Below are 16,744 nucleotides of genomic sequence, written 5' to 3' on the forward strand. Positions count from 1 at the left end.
CAATGAGAGCAGGACACCCATAGCTAGGACAAACTTGATAGCATCCTCTGTGAATTTGAATTTCATTGGCTTTGGATACAAAATCGAGCGCACCAATTCGCCCTTGGCTGTTCGGAAGCCGGTGCGGACAACAAGAGCCAAAACAGCTTCGTTGTTGAAGTTTCGGGTTTGAATGACACAAGTTCCGCCGAACAAAACGTGTCGAGACAAGCTTGGTAAATTGAAGCTTTCGTTTTTCCGCTGTCGTTCTGGAAGAGGTGTCTTGGTAACTGGGACGCTTTCGCCTAGAAATAAACGAAAAAATAAGTATGCCTCCAATCAGTCTTTTGGTTGATGTTGTCCATCCAACAAGACTGTTAACTTTTCGTTCGAATTAGCTCCGCATCATAACTGTGCATGCATGTCCGTCGAATTTGTAGCCTTAATTACAGCGTGCGAAAAGCTGCGGAGATCACTGATTTCGGAAGACTTTCTTAGCCATCGCCTAACATACAGTTATAGAATTTTTGAATTGTCACCCATAAAATTTGCCTTTTTGATTTATGATCAATTACAATTTGTTGATAGTATGAGCAGATATGGAATTTGAAAAGATCAGCGTAATTCTCGTTGGAGTAGTTCTCACGCGAGGAGCTCATGGCCAGTATAGACGAATTACATGTTGTGAAATCGATCACCGAAGATTATGGTGGTGACTTTCCAACATGGTCTGCGTTTTACTGAATTTACGAAGAGCGAACACGCTAGTGGAACACAGAAGTGCTTTACCAGACTGATACGTTTAGAGAGTTAAGTGCATGTTCCTTTATTCCGAAAACATGCTCATTTGAGCATGTTTTCGGACCAAATACTTGCCTTCGACGCGGCGAGTATTCGGTCCACTACATCAGCAAAAAACATGCTCAACTCATCACAAAGTGGCCCATTGTGATAGGTGTTTTGAATTTTGGTGAACCTTGACCCTCGATCGCTCGCAGACACACCACAGATCGATAACACTACATGCTGAGTAAAGATTGCTACGGCTACCTGACCCACGCAATTGTTGTTAGTTTCATGCCCTTCGGAAATGGTTCACATCATGTGATTGTTGTTGAAACATACATTCCCTCGGAACGTCATTGATGGATGTAACAAATGGTAAACAAGCCGAAGAACCCATGAGGTCAAACGGGAATGGCAGCGATGGAATGCGATCAGCCCGTGGTAAAGTCACCCACTGGAAGTATCAGGAGAGCTGAGTTTCAGTGCTTTGAACTGTTTGTTCAATTCATGAATTCTTCCGAATAGTGCCATCATTAGAGGAGTGATTGCGTGAAATCGCCTTACCAACTATACACCAAGGTTGCTGTTATCAGACAAACAGGCTGACCGATCTGTGGAAATAAATATTCGAACCAAGAGGTTGGAGGAAACGGTATCGTACCTGTTAGAGTACTCTCATTCACGATGCAATTTCCATTCAACACAAAAGCATCACAGTGCATGGTGCAACCTTTCCGCGGAATTTCGATGATGTCTCCGGGAACCAGCTCAGTTGAGTTGACTTGCTGGAAAGCTGTGAAGTATGAACGAGAGAAACAGGTTACAGACACAAAGGTGGATAATCGGAACTTATTACAGAACATTTGTTAGAAAACATCAAAATGGGTTTTTAACAGCACCACAAGTTGGGAGTTGGTTAGTCACGCTAGTGATGAAGGTTAAATCATGCAGGTAGACCATGTAGGTCATTTGCATCAACTAAGTTCAAAATTTCACTCATCATGGGGGAGCTGTTTTTTACGGACATAATGTTCATATCCATCCGGAGGAAGGCAGAACACTAAAAGTGCAAGGATAGAAAAGAAGCACGTCATAAGTGACGGCAATGGGACAAGAGCACAGTTTACGTTACCTCTGTAAGCCACCTCTGTAGATGAAATGCGTGCCAAAAGCGGTGCATGTGGTGGACATATATAGATCTGCAACAGACGACAGGAACTGAAATGCAAGCACCCCGCTAACCTTGTCACTAGTGTTCTTGTTAGCTGTAGTAAGGATCCGGCTATCTTTCCGATAGCGTAAATTCGAGAAGACAAATCGGTAGCCAATCAGCCTCTTTCTCTTTGGTAATAATAAACGACAGAAAGGTCATTTTTCATTGTTTGATTTAGAACTGGGACGCTCCTGGATTCGGAAGGAACCGCTAAGTAAAGTTTTACGAAGTCTTAGAAACAATATTCCAGGCCAAGGATCACATAATACACTCTTGAAAATGAGCCTGGTGTACAGTTTACAGCAGATAACGCCGACATTCGGTAATCAGATAACGGATGTGAGCGGATCCTTTGACACGTGTACCTTGATGACCGAACGACTTCGAACATCTAGCTCAGTCAGTAAATGACCTTACCGTATTACTGAGCGGATGTTAACCACTCGCAAGCGCTAACGTGAAACGGAGAAGGAGTTTGCAGCGCCTTGACTTTGCATTCCGTCACAAAAGTCCATCGAATTACCCATATACATCAGTGGACAAGCGGATTCGTTAGCAACGATTATAAAACCCCGTACTGGAGGTTGAAAATATGAAACGCAATGGCGTTACAATTGTCTGCGAGAAGCTGCTGCTTACAGAGGCGAAAAATAATGGTTCAAAAGAGTTGTAAATGTTCAGATTCGATCAATTGATTTCACTGCGACAGGTGGACACGTAAAGAAGCTATGTTCGGGGTAAATATTATTCTTGTAGTCTCCCCTTTGGCATCCGATTAGGATGATTAGGCGTTGCTGCTTCCTGCATTTGCAAGATATGGTGAATATAGTTTCGGTGAATGATCCAAAGTCACAGTTGCTAGTGGAGTGGTTTGGGATATTTTCCAACTTTGTAACACATCACAAAAACAAGACAGACAACGAAACATTAGTTGCGAGTACAAAACATCCAACAAATTGAAGTGAAGATCGGGTGCTGAGATGCTTACTTCTTTAAAGAGGAGTCACAAGTCGATAATTTCCTGTTATTGGATATACTAACTAGATTCCATCATCAGAATTTTTCTCAATCTACCTCGCAGTAATTACTTAGTTTACCGATAACATGGAGATGATAATATCACCGATTTCGGTCCATTTTGCGCATGACTGACTTTGTTTTCTAATTAAGTTAGCTACAAAATGATGTCAGCTTTATTCTCAAAGTGCAGCAGAAACATGAGCTTAATTTAAGATAAATGTGCAAAAAATAATTGTTCTCTTAATAGATATATAATGACAGAATTTCAAGACAAAGCTCAAATATAATGTATATATCATTTTTCACCTTATCCAAATGGACGGGGAACGTGTGTTACACGATTCAACAATCGGATCAAAAAATTCATGCTAGAATACTGAAAACAAATACAGCTTTTGGAACCTAAGCGTCTGCGAAAAAATTTCCCGACAAGGCACAGTAACTGAAAATGTGAGTAGCGCGGGCACATACAAGCGATTGATCGAAAACGAACTTCAGTTATGGGCAAGCGTGTCAAGGAGAACAGATCGGTCAACCGAGCAGAGTGCGCCTCAAAAACCCATGAAAACTGAAATTGTGGGTTGCTTATACGTATGGCGTTGTTCTAGCACCTGACGAAGTGTGAAGATTTGGTCGACGCATCCCCTACCAGGCCGGAATCCCGCTTGCTGCTCTCCAGTCAGTATTCACGAGTCACCGTAAGGCAAAATTGACGCCAACAGTCTCGTTACGACCGGGGTCAGGCTGACCCCGTCTGGTTACCACACTCATTACGAGCCCCTTTTTTGAAAATGGACAGTATCACCGACTCCTCCTGGTGGTCTGGGACAGACTCCTTTTCCCAAATGCAAGCAAGCGGATCAGACAAGTGCTGACTGAGGAATTCACCCCAACTTTGAACAAGGCGGGTGGGAGGTCATCTGGACCAGAAGCTCGGTGGCGCTGGCGTAAACCACCGAGGCTGTAGATGATACCACGTTCATCGTTCTGTTCTCTACGCCAACTGTTGGCTCCAGATAAGTGATAGTTGGTGGCCACAACAATTATTGCTCAAAGTATTCGGCCCACCGGTGGAGGCGTTCTTCTATATTCAAGATCCTTGATATTTTCGCTCACAGGAAGTTCCGGGGATCGGTTGTGCGGATTAACTGATATAATATTCGGGTATCACCGGCTTTCTGGGCCTATTCCATTTCCTTAGCATTCTGTGTACAGCAGACTTCACGGTCGGTTCGCACGATCATTTCAATTGACGGCTGGTGATTTGTCGCACCAGGTCATGTTGGGGACCAGTTGGGACATTTCTCCGAGATTTAAGCAGTGACACCATCTGGTCTGACATCCAGTGCTTGAGTGCCCCTGGTGGTGCCGTGCCACAGGTAAAATTCCTTGCACTATGCAAAGGGGTGTCAATGTCACCCCGAAATTAGCTCACATCTGATGGTGGAGCCTTTGGAAGACTCTGGAAGACGATTCTGGTAAATTTGTACAACATCCAGATCTGCCAGTCTCTCAATTGCCAAGCCATTTGTCTGCACTTTACGCGGCCCAGGAAAACGTACGGGGAAGCGACTTCGGACGGGTCGGAATCCACAAATGTGGCCCAAAACGACCGGCGGTCAGTTATTTATTCGCACCATCAGTGACTGATGGCCAGACGACTTCGGCTACTTCGAAAGTTAGTACTGCACAAAAACAGCCTGCGACCAGCACACGTACGTACGTACCGAGTCTAATCCATGTCGACCTCCTAATTGAGTCTCAGATGCACTAGGCCTGCCAACTTGTGAATTTGTATCTCCGGCAACCACCACGATATCTGAGATTTAGCTCGCCACCGTTAAAACCTGTCTTCGACGGCGTCGGAGCTACAGCCCGTTCTGGCGTAGGCAGACATGACAAACAGATATCTATCAACTTGCCATTTGTGAGACACCATTACAGACGTTGTCACACAAACCGCACAGAGGAGACTATCAACAGGTATCCAGTCAGGCAATGATACATCCGCCCGGTGACATGGGACGATACCGACCCCTGCACATTCCACTGCATCACCAGAGGTGCGTAACCGAAAGCGGGTGGAGACTGGTGGGACGGTTAGGTTGAATCTTGATCTCTTGTTTCTGAGACACTGCACACATCAATGTCAAGCGAGTCCAGAGTGAGAGCAAGAACAGCTTGTTGCCCTGCTTGTCTCAGAGCGCGGACATTGACAGCGGCTAAATAACTGGGTGTCGAGGCTTGAAGATTGATTTGGATACCTGAGTATGTCGGCGCCATGTGACGAGCATATGTTGCAAGCAAAACCGATGCAAGACGAACGGAGTCATCAGCACTAAGTGATGGACGTACAAGGAGAGTTAGTAAAGGAGTGGGAAGGGGAGAAGAAAAAGTATGCGACAGTGAAAGGAGGGTATCAACACAGTAGCCTGTATTCGCTTACCCGCGCTGCTGTATGCAGCAAGTAAGGCGACCCGGCTGATGGCACCACGCGACGGCCGATGTGGCATGAGTTTATTCGTGTATGCGCAGTTCATGGTTGTACGGGGGGCTGAGATACTGCTAGGGCGCCCGCACCTAGACAGGAAGACGATCAGGATCCTCAAAGAAAGCCTTTGATTCAAAAGCCTAAACGCAGGGCAGCCGTGTTTGGCAGGAAATGCAAATGCATTTTCATCTGTACGAAACAAGTCGCCATATGTTCAAACTCCCAACCTGGAGGGCCAGGAGACTGTGTTTGTCAGACCTCCAGCCATTGACCAACCTGCTATGAGGGACTCTGTGAGTGTCGTGATGTAGCTCAATGGATCGCTGAGGTGCGCAAACCTTCACACCACGGTAGGGCACAGTCTCTTCGTGACGGCAGCACCGAAAGCACTGGCAAGTGAAACTAGTTTGATTACATTATTATTATTACATTATCTTATTAGATTGTGGAAAACTTACTGGGAAACCCATTGACTTCTCTGTACACTGAAACAGAAGCAGAGCCACAGACCGTTCTTTTCAGCGCCACCTCATTCTGAAAGGAAGCCGATAGGAGGGGCAAACAGTGAAGACGTGCACTTAATGTTAGCTAATGCTCAAGGGTGTGCACGGCTGCTGAACAGTTTTTGTTAGATAGTTTTCACTCGAACATACACACCAATGGATATGCTAGTGTAGGCAAAAGGTGGTAACTGATCGCCAAGGAGGAGAACGTCCTGAAAATATTCGAGCAGCGGTACCTCTGGATGAACACAACATCATGGAGAAATTATATTTCACCGTGCCCATCCATATTTACAGGAAACGACAGCGAAAAAAAATGCCTCACCAAAATTTCTTTCTTGCCACCTAGTAAAGTAGTCAGCCGTTAATTGAAAAACACTTACTGTTAATAGCATAAAAGTTTGATTCACTTGAAAATCGTTCTACATGCTCGCTTGCCGGCATAAACCTCTCGTACCTCTTCACAAGCCGTTCTGCCTAATAACGGTACATCGGAGTGTTCACAGTTGGTTGGGTTAGCCTTATACAACAACTATCCCAAAAAGCCAAGACTGTATGTGAATTACAAAGTCATTAGCTTGAAAGATATCACAGCTATGCCACTGCTGCAACGCCTCAGAGAAGTCAGTCTCATATCGGATCAAATCAGATGTCGCCTTGAACAAGCTTTCACAACACGTCCTTGTTTGGAACACCGCTACGAGTTCCTATAACTTTTCCCTTTGTTGGCTTCCGTTTAGTGTTTGACTAAGACAGTGGGGACTCTCTGGTCTGTCTTGAAAGATGGTATCATTCCAGATAAGCTGCTGAATTTTGACAAATCTTACCACACAAGTATTTGGACAAATCCCCGCAAACCAGATTTCGAACTGTAAGAACTTCCCCTGTAGTCACGACCCTACACAAAATGACGCAGAGATACTGGAAGACAACCGGAAACATGACTGTCAACAGTTAGTGCATCACAATACGGAATAGAAGCTGGATAACACGATGCTCGGAACCTACTTGTGATAGTGCAACATGTCAGCAACAAATCTCACTAGTGTTGGAGCCGACTCATCTTGTTCAAGTGAAAAGGTTTCGTAAAGTAAGAAGGAAAGGATCTATGGCGAAATAATTACGGATCTTCCAATGCTATTCATGAGATCAATGAAAACTCCGAACAGTCTATCGGCTTGCCCTTCCTAGGGCTCACCAGATAGGTTTATTGCTCGAATGTCCATTAACCAAACTTGCTTCGATAAACATCCGCTTGCAGCTTGTTTTGATGTTTACGGAAGACTCCGATTAAATCAGCATCAATCTGTCGTATACTATCCCTCAAATAAACATGCTGTCTGATATTTCAGTTGGAGATACATTTACGATAGTGAAGCATGCTTCAATGCGCCTATAAGGTCGGCGAAAACTCTAGATAGCTCACTAAAGGTCCATCAGCGAATGATTCAGGCAAATTTCAATCGAGTTTTCTGTCAATGAATTCGGCTGCTGTCTCCTAGTGTTGTTTATCTGATGTTCGCTTTGTTCATTTTGGTCACTAGTTTGTACACGCGCCCCCCAATTTGGGTCGGTTTTGGTTTTCTCTCCGGTAGTTGGCAGGTCGGGCAGTCAACAGCATGCATAACAACCCGGGCGAAATTGTCACCATCGCATTTGAAGTGCAAACAAATAGGTTTATTTTCCCGAAGCAGCAGCAGCTGAGAATGAACCCTACAGGGATTGACGTTTACTTGACGTAGTTACTTCATACAATTTATTTCACCTGATGAGCCTACCGGGGAATGAACTGGGCTCCATTAAGAATGAGGTCAGAATCGATTTAGAAACCTAAAATTTATTAAGGGAAGCAAGCCCTTCCATTTTGGAACACTACGCTAACCAGCAACTGCTTCTGGATGTCTTCTGTTAGTGCAGCTCTTCACATACACCGGCCTCCAAACCAATATGCTGACATAAGTTTGACTCACGTTCAACATGTGGACAAAACAAAGACTAGTACTTCCGGTCTGAAAATACGAAACTGCTAACTTTAACCTCTTCCTCGATCAAACGAACCGTTGTGGACATGTCCACATTTGAAAAACTAGGGCGATTGAGAATAAATATAAGCAGAATCAGGGTAAGCTAGTCCAGGATGACCTCCAGCATCTATAGGTCAAGTTGATACCATTGTCTGGCTAAGGATAATCACACAATAAACGACTATAGTCTCAAGTGCAAGTTGGGGCGCACTCTTCACTTGCAATCATAGGTAGCGGCAACTGGAGAAGATGCGATCATCGACTTGTCGCCACGACTTCGAACACGTAGCAGCTGGTGCACTTATCTGATTTTTTACTTAATAGAGAGCGCAACTCCACGTACATTCCAGGTTGTTATGGTCGGCAAACGTTACATCAGCTCAGTGGCGAAGTCGCTGTTCCCCTCCACAGGCACAAGGACAGTGTCACACTCAACTGACCCATTCAACCAGCGCACAAATGAAACCAAACAAGCCAATCGGTGGGTGGTTCTCATCGAACTAAGCAGGCCTTTGTTGTCTTTACCAGTGTAACGGCGGATGCTACTGGTGATGAATGCGGTCTTCTCGAAGCTCCGCCCCCGTCTAATGAAGGAGAATTTGTCATGGAACTTGTGGGACTGCTTTGCAATGTCCGTTCACAATTGCGTGATAGTCAGTGAACATCCATGAAAGTTCAGGAAGACGCGTGAGAATGTTCAGTCCTTAAAAGCTATGTGCAGATAAGACATTTACTTTCCTATCCGATAGCTCAGTTAGTGCTTGGTTGGTGTTTGCTAATAAACGACTTCGCGGCGAAGGGCTTTCCTCGTTTCACCGGTAGCATAACAACCAAATTAGGTTTATCTCGCTATCTTCGTCCCTTAGCTTGGTATATGGGACTCACTTCACACTCCGTTACGGTGCTTCGCCGTAGGTTCGCTTCGATATCTACAGATGAGAGGTGCTGACGTTTTATAAGCACTACAACAAGCAGATCATCGACTTTCTCCAAAATAAACTCCCGAAATACTATTATACATGCTCAAGAAATTTTACGAATTTAAACCTTGGGCTGTTGTAACCTCAGAACATGGCGTGTATGAACCCCGTCTTTTTGGGTTGACACTGATTTGCGAGGAACTAAGTTTTACTACGTCCAACCGTGGCCAAACTCGACCGCAGTTTGTGTATATTGAAGCTGTGCAAATTCGGTTGTTGATCTGTTAAGTGAATTTGACGATTGGATTGCATACGTCCCGCTAATAATCGTCGAGACATCGTCCGCGCGGGAGCCAGTTTTAAAAATGGGAAGGACAAGTGAACTTTCTTATTATGGAGGAGTGGGTGAGTGGATGCATTAAAATTATTGGGCTGTTTTCAGGAGGGCAGTTAAGAAACAAGGTGAGAGGTATACTAGCTGAACCAGATGCTCTGGAATTGTTGGGTTCTGATTGGAGAAGGTGAACACCACCCGTACTAATAACCAGCAAAAATAAGTGAGTGGAACTTAACTGTCTGTCATAAAATGATCTTATCTCTAACTCTGTCATTCATAGACGAGCAGGTTCTACGTGCAGCAGTATTCCACGCGTTAATGAACTGGGATGCGTACGACAAGGTTTATAAGGTTTGTTTGTCTTCTTTACTATTCAGGCATGCATGGTTGTCATTATCGGGATTGTTATCTCCCTGGTTTGAAAAGGGGGTAAATGGGCACACGCTGCGCGCAAAACCATACGATCCTCGGAAACAACACTTCCGGGGATAATTGCTAAAATATCGACGCATGCTATCCCAAACGGTGGAACAGTATCCCCAGAATGTGACGAGAGGGGAACAGGGCCTATGAGGGAAAGTGGGTGGCGGAAAGTGAAAAGACAATAACATAAAGAACCGAGGGGTACAGGGGGTTACATCGTAATCCAAGGGATAGGAAGTGAAAAAGATCAGGACTTTGAGCAGTATCGTATCCAGAACTAGGGTTGAAAGGCAGGTAATTTGGCTAATGATGAGATAGACTTTGGCCTCATGACTCGCATGATCCATGCGAGAGAAAAACGGGAGCCACTCACCACTGTGGAATGAATTCGCTGAGAACTCAAGCTTCCACCGCAGGATCGGACTGAAGTATCTGTTCACAGTTAACGTTAACCCGGCGATGTTGAGACATACAGACCTTCCTAACCAGAGAGGTAGATTGGGGTGTGTGCGAATACACACCTGTTCACGACGTCTAAGATAGCCAGCCCTAGTCATTTCACTATCGACCGATGGGTAATTTTATTGCGCCCGTTTCATCACAAACCACAAGATTATCGTTGTATTCACAACATTAAACAGCCCCTAACCCACTGATCTATCTTGAGCCCGCTGGAAACAAGGCAGGCAAATGCATTGATTTCCACTCCAGAGAGGATCATATTTCTAGGAGTAATACAGGTAGCTCAAATCATACTGACTCAATTGCCTTGAATTCAGAACCACTGTAGAGTGTGCTATACAAGACTGAAAGTCAATCGCAGTGACAGCACTAATTCCTGAGAACCGCGCTTAAAATCAGCAATACTGCACGTATTTCTGGCGAACAAGCCATAAATCAATAAAATCTGATGAGTGTTAGGTGGCTGGGCAGAACTGGATCTCGTCCGTTCGATTTCGGGAACAGGGAATCATACACACCCAAGCGGTCCAGGGAAGTTTCGTGAACACGACAGAAAAAGGTAGGAACAAAAGTTAAGTCACCAGAAATAACCTGGCAGTAGCCTTGTTTGTTTAGGGAGGGTAGTGACGAAGAACCTAGTTCAATAACTATCGAGCAAAATATAAATGGTGTTTTGATGGGACGAAAGTTCTTCATTAACTGGAAAATGAAAGTTGACTTCTTGCTCAGCCTGATTTGCAAAAAGCGAGTAGAAATCCAGGGACAGTAATAAAAATAATAGTAATAATAATAGCAATGATAATAACATCCCATGTGCGAATCACAGTGGATGTCCCTGATTCTGACATCCAACAGTTGACAATTACATTATCTGAAGGCAAAACTACGCTAATAAATAACTAACTAAATGGTATGAGAGGAAAGATCGAGGGGCCGAATGCAACTCACTCGTCGCATTTCGTAGATCTGCAAGCACAGAGACACTACTGAGAGGACCACAATGCACAGAGCGTAGATCCAGTAATCCTGGGAAAACCATAAGGCGCAGCTGAACGCTTGGAAACAGTAGAATGGGTTGAGACACTGATTTGGAAAGCATAGAAAAGTAGAGAAGTTAGTCCAGTTCAGTGCCAAAATGATACGTTGTACCAAAAGTGAAGAATCAGGAGCGTCAGTCCTAGTTGCAAAACCACTTTCCTTGTACTGTCATCATCATTAGCTTTACACAGTGCGGGGTTTGTTGAGTGATTCAACAAAACTGTCCAAATGTACTTATTTCGAACCTTCAAAGAATTTAGGGGTCTGGCTGTTGATTGAGCCGTCTGCGGATTCAGTCCCCAGTAAATTCCCAAATGGTCTCGTCTAGTCTTGGGAAAAATAGCGAACGCCTAGCGCTCGTGTTTTGTCCGGGTTGCACGGTGCTCAAAGGGTTGATACACTTGATACCACTTGATTTTATTTTTCAAGGTCAGCTAACGTAAGTTTACGTGAAGTATGACTGCACAGTATTGCTAACCTCCTCCATGACATCACACTTGGTTCGTTATTTCCGACGGCCACAGTTAATGTCACAAAATACATGAATCGGGTGAGAAAGTACCGACCCACCTTTGTTAGCAGCATCTTTAGGATGGGCGTTAAGCGGATGACAATCTCATTTGGCTCATACAGAGCACGACGAGCCAACACAATGCGCTCTTGCAATGGCTTGGCGGGGAACAGTTTTGAGTAGGGGTGTTCGTTGCATTCACTGTAAATTTGGACGAAATTCAAGGAGGAAAGTAATGGATGGACAGATTTCACCTCATTGGCCTATCATATGGTTAAATGAAATGGAGCATTTTTTTCTTATTAGTGGACAACTCTCATTCTTTTCGCGATAATTCAACGGTAACTTAAGTGGATGAACTTTAATGCCCCAGGCTATACATAAACGAATGCCAACTCAACCCTACACCGACGATTTCAACGATTCAACAACCAAACATAATGACACATCCTTCCCATGCAACATCAGTAAGGACTATACGCCAAACCGATCTCTTGGAACTATTACTTAGTAACCGGACATCTGTCGACCAAACCCGAGTGCATGCATGGATACTTTTCAAACTGGTGATATTGTAACTCAGCTTGCGGCCCATTGACTGATAAGCCAAGCGAATTCACTGTGGTTCAAGTTACGGAGTTACTTTAAAGATAACTCGGCGCCAGGACACGACTGGGTGTACACGATGGCAACCCTTAGTGACAATCTAGCCCTCAAGAGCATGAGATGAGGATGATGCTATTTGAGATAACTTTCTAGCACGTTCAACTTTCACTACAACTGGCGAAAATGAAAACCCATAAATTTTCAGTGGTCTTTCAGCAAACCTCGGGAACTTTTCGAATGGACTTAAGCGCTAATCTTCTTAACTGATACACTGTCGGGCGGAACAGAAGGAATGAGTGGTGTTAGCTAATTTTCGTTGCAGCCAGTGGTGACAAGACAGAAGAAGTGGAATCTATTCGTCAATGGGTGTGGTTTGGAAACATTGAATAACTTATAAAATGTCATTGTATTTTTGTCTGATGATTTGAACGGGCCTAACAGGTTAACCACAGATTCCGAACACCATGCGGTGGTTCCTCTCTGGCAATCGCTAACCCGATTCTACTATCAAAGGAACATCGGTTGATGTTTCAAGGGGTTTATAATTCTGAAATTCAAGTAATAATACCGTGAACTGTACGCCAGTCATACTCCCAGTGAGTGTTATTAATATGATAAAAATAAGGAAACTTATTTTGATTAAAAGTTTAAGAAGTTGTAAACAACAAACTGATACTTTGAACTTTTAATTTGCTTGTACTAAGAACAGTTCCAGATTTGTATGGTGTTTATCTCGCATTTACTTCTTCACTATATCGAAAAATCTGATAGTTGCAAATGCTTTGAGAAGGAAACGAAAGCCTGGTTTCAACAACCACATGACATCTCACATTCCGACAAGGACAAATAAACCATGCCTACATTGCAGCCAACTGCTTATCACCATGTTTACATAATCAAACGCGATTCCAGCTCGCGTTTCTGTTGATGACCTTAATTACCCAGGATGTTGGCACGTCAGGTAGCATAGATAGTAGTTGGCTTCTTCACTGAGCTGTTGAGTTGAGTATCGGGCATTTCATCACTAATCGAGGTGGTATCATCAGTGCATCTTTGTGTAGTGGATCTTCGAGACGCGTCAGTGATCAGGCAAATGATTACTCAAGCATAGAATATTTTACGGTGAACATTCTGATGGCCACACAATAAACATAATAAATGACGTTTCGATAGTCCGTATATAGGGACAAATAACCGATACTTGAATATTGGTCAAGTACATAGCCAAAACCAGGTCAGTACACTTGTATGTGCGTGTAACACGCTGCGCTAATTTTGGGATTGAATGTTCCAAGTGCGGCCTGTGGTGCTCGACCCAGCTGGAAGGCAATCCAACGCTTTCAGACGCGTTGGCATACGCTGTCACACGAGTGACCACTGATTTTGCAGTCTATCCGTCGATACGCGCGTCATCAAAGTTTACCCGATGGTCCTAAGCTAAGGCATACAGCGCGGTCGCTGATTTCCCCGCTAGTTTGTTTGACGCGTTGAAGTTTCTTAGAGCTGCCCGTGAATATCGCCCATGTTTTATTAATTCAAACCTTAAAACTTCTGTTGTTTGACCCCCTATTAGGTTTAGGTAGCAACCTGATAGACTGAAGTCTTAATATAACCGCTCCAATAGAGAAACAGTCATTATGTTTGATGTTTCTTGTTCCACAGTGAACGTAATGAGGTTACATAAAGATGTATAAGGAGTTATCCACACAACCTACCTCCCGGACGACCACTGTTTCACCAACGTATTCCACCCAAACTCCGGAAGAGCTGTCAACATTGTGTAATGCGTTCGATTAAGAAATTTGGTATAATAAAGAATTCTTGTTGGTTGGCTGCAAAATCTGGCCACCAAGATCTCCACTATGAATCGACAACCCAAAACGCTAAAACTATCCCAACTCCGTCAAACTCACCTGCTAGATGACCTATAGCTAACAGATTTCCTGAGAAAAGGTGCTTTTCCGAACAACTCCTTAGACGAGCGGAAACATCTACATACATCGACCAGCCAACATCCTCAGTTTCAACCACTGTTAGGTTGAAATTGAGACACCTTTTCAAACGGCTTTTCAATGGTAACACAAAAGGAATAATCCATGTATACCATGCAAGAGTACGCCTTCAGGAAACGCGGCAAGCATACCCGGCAACCAACCGGGAATTCCAGTCAAACATTCTGTATAGAATGACCGAAGCCCCAAAGCAAGAAGTGTAAGGCAACTAAATATTGCATGAGCGGAAATCTCATCTTAAACGGATACGGAAGGGCTTCTCTTCAGAGATGCTGTGTGCATTAGCTCCAAGATGCTTTTGTCCCCTTCATACACCTAACGCGCCTCGAAAAATCAAAGAAATCCAATCCACCGGCTCCCTCGGAAAAGCAGCATGGCCCAGTCAAAATGGTGCGAGGGGAACCCCCCTCAATGTTTGTGATATTCGACTACTGTGATGAATTTGACAAGTTGAACTTCTTGATTTTCTGTTGATCTAGTGCAGCTGATCAGTGGCCACTTGATAGTCAAGTGGTGTTTACGATAACAAACAGATCGATGTAAAAGATCAACGACTACCAACGAGTTGGTATCGACCGCACCCGTGAGCACGCGCGTTTGTTCTTCTTTCAAAGAAATAAACAAGCTCGCGAACTTCAACTGCCTTACGTACGAAAGGTGAGGTGAAATTAGCTTTTACCTGAGGAGAAGAAACTGTGTTGTGGCCTGATTCCATGTGTACTTCAACTGTTTGTATATGAAGAAGGTAACCGTCGTCTCATCCTAGTGGAGAAAATCACTAAATGAAATAAAAGAAAGATTGAAACAAACCTCTGTGAACTGTTGTTCAGTGTCTTTGAAAAACTGGTTCGATTTTCGCACTGATACCGGTCCGAAAGTAACCCCGCTATAAGATATTAGCCAACGCTTTTGTTGCAGCATACCTATCTCCATCAATAATTGATTTCTTCACCTTCAGAACATAGTAGACTCCAGCAGGATCCTTGGTTAAAAAGTAAACGACGATATTCAGAAGACAGGTCTGAAAATCAACCGTATTGCACACTTACCCGTCAAGTTGTCGAGTCTAGTTATTCCCGATCTTATATATAATACGCTGATATGGATCGCTTTCGTGTCGGATGCTTATGAATGTTTACCAGAAGTTGCGTGCTCCAAATCCCCCAAAGCTCTGATGTAGATATAACGCCCATAATTCAAATTAGAGGAATGGAACAGCTGCGCATTATTTTTCACTCCTAAGCGCGTAACCACGCGTTTTGCAAAAAGAATCCTCAGAGCCTTTATAAGGCTTTCCAATAAGTTCTCACAAAGGTTACCCTGTATGTAGTGGTTTCAAAGGTATTCAAGTACCTGACTGATGCTGAACAGTGAAATATCGCATTATGGGTTCAAAAAGCCAATGGTTTCAATCCAACCCAACCGGTCTGCGGGTTAGAGATGCATGCTGGTATCCTGTACCGTGTTCTAACAAAGAACGTTGGCAAGGAAAATGCACTCTGCCTCATGACATCCTTCAAGGGTTGAACAATGGACAGACAATAGGGTCTTAACAGACACGCCTAAATCTCCCCCGCCAGTGTTCATTTGAATATACTAGCGTCCATATTGGTCAAACCACGCCAATTTCATGTTTCAAAATACTGATGTTTTGTGTACTGAAGCCTTCTTATGTGTCTAAAAATAATGCTCATATGTGCCCTTCATTACAATCATGACTTTGGAGTCAAACCCAAATCATGTATTTCTTTTGGTGCCGGAGTATCACATCACTCGTAAAGCTTACTTTGATAAGCACTTTGTCGGCTTCCCCCAAGGAGCACGGACGATGCGACAACCGCAACATCAGACGGGGAAACCAGTGCAGTATGAGCCAGAAAATTCCGCAGGTGAGAACACACGCCAGGTAAACCAGCGTTGTTTTCGTACACGAGAATTTGTATCCATTAATAGGCTGTAACAAAAATGATTGAAGAATAAAGAATAAACTTACGCAACTTGCGCCGTCTGGTTCATATATGAACTCATCCTGTTGTGTTAAATGTGCTTGAAGTCCACCGTTCAATTCCGATTTCTTCATAAAACGGATTCTGCTTAACTGATTTATTCAAGTATAATGGAAGGAGGAGAGATGATACTATTATTATAAGCAAACATTTGAAAACAGACCAGTGCGACTGATATACAGGAAGTAATGAAGAGTACCGAGTTCAAAACGAGTAAACACAGTCGGATTTGGATTCTGACTGATTGCAAAACTGGAGTTCCTTACGGAAATTCCGTGCGTCACGCATATGATTTAGTGTCACTAACAGTGACAACAAGTCAAATTACCTTGACCCGTTCGTAGGCACTGAGAGACAATCCAGAAAACACTTCGCACACCAATAACCTGCCACACCGAGCTTATCTTCTGATT

At 43.8% G+C, this 16,744-nt stretch overlaps 2 protein-coding genes across 2 annotated transcripts in view; one reads left to right on the forward strand and one right to left on the reverse strand.

Moving 5' to 3' along the window:
• The window catches only part of T265_02653 (hypothetical protein), a gene marked incomplete at both ends in the record, with an annotated part of 63,880 nt that extends 54,185 nt beyond the window's left edge, over positions 1-9,695 (forward strand). The window contains 3 exons of the mRNA XM_009166955.1: positions 8,545-8,669; positions 9,554-9,624; positions 9,651-9,695. Of these exons, the coding sequence (XP_009165219.1) occupies positions 8,545-8,669; positions 9,554-9,624; positions 9,651-9,695 (241 nt within the window). The remainder of the gene's footprint in view (positions 1-8,544; positions 8,670-9,553; positions 9,625-9,650) is intronic.
• T265_02652 (hypothetical protein) overlaps positions 1-16,405 on the reverse strand; it is a gene marked incomplete at both ends in the record, with an annotated part of 80,714 nt that extends 64,309 nt beyond the window's left edge. Inside the window, 9 exons of the mRNA XM_009166954.1 lie at positions 35-284; positions 1,427-1,558; positions 5,134-5,430; positions 5,948-6,023; positions 11,107-11,241; positions 11,767-11,908; positions 15,005-15,087; positions 16,058-16,279; positions 16,319-16,405. Of these exons, the coding sequence (XP_009165218.1) occupies positions 35-284; positions 1,427-1,558; positions 5,134-5,430; positions 5,948-6,023; positions 11,107-11,241; positions 11,767-11,908; positions 15,005-15,087; positions 16,058-16,279; positions 16,319-16,405 (1,424 nt within the window). The remainder of the gene's footprint in view (positions 1-34; positions 285-1,426; positions 1,559-5,133; positions 5,431-5,947; positions 6,024-11,106; positions 11,242-11,766; positions 11,909-15,004; positions 15,088-16,057; positions 16,280-16,318) is intronic.
• Between the last annotated feature and the right edge of the window lie 339 nt (positions 16,406-16,744).

This window comes from Opisthorchis viverrini (assembly GCF_000715545.1).
Source record: "Opisthorchis viverrini unplaced genomic scaffold opera_v5_34, whole genome shotgun sequence".
NCBI lineage: Eukaryota > Metazoa > Platyhelminthes > Trematoda > Opisthorchiida > Opisthorchiidae > Opisthorchis > Opisthorchis viverrini.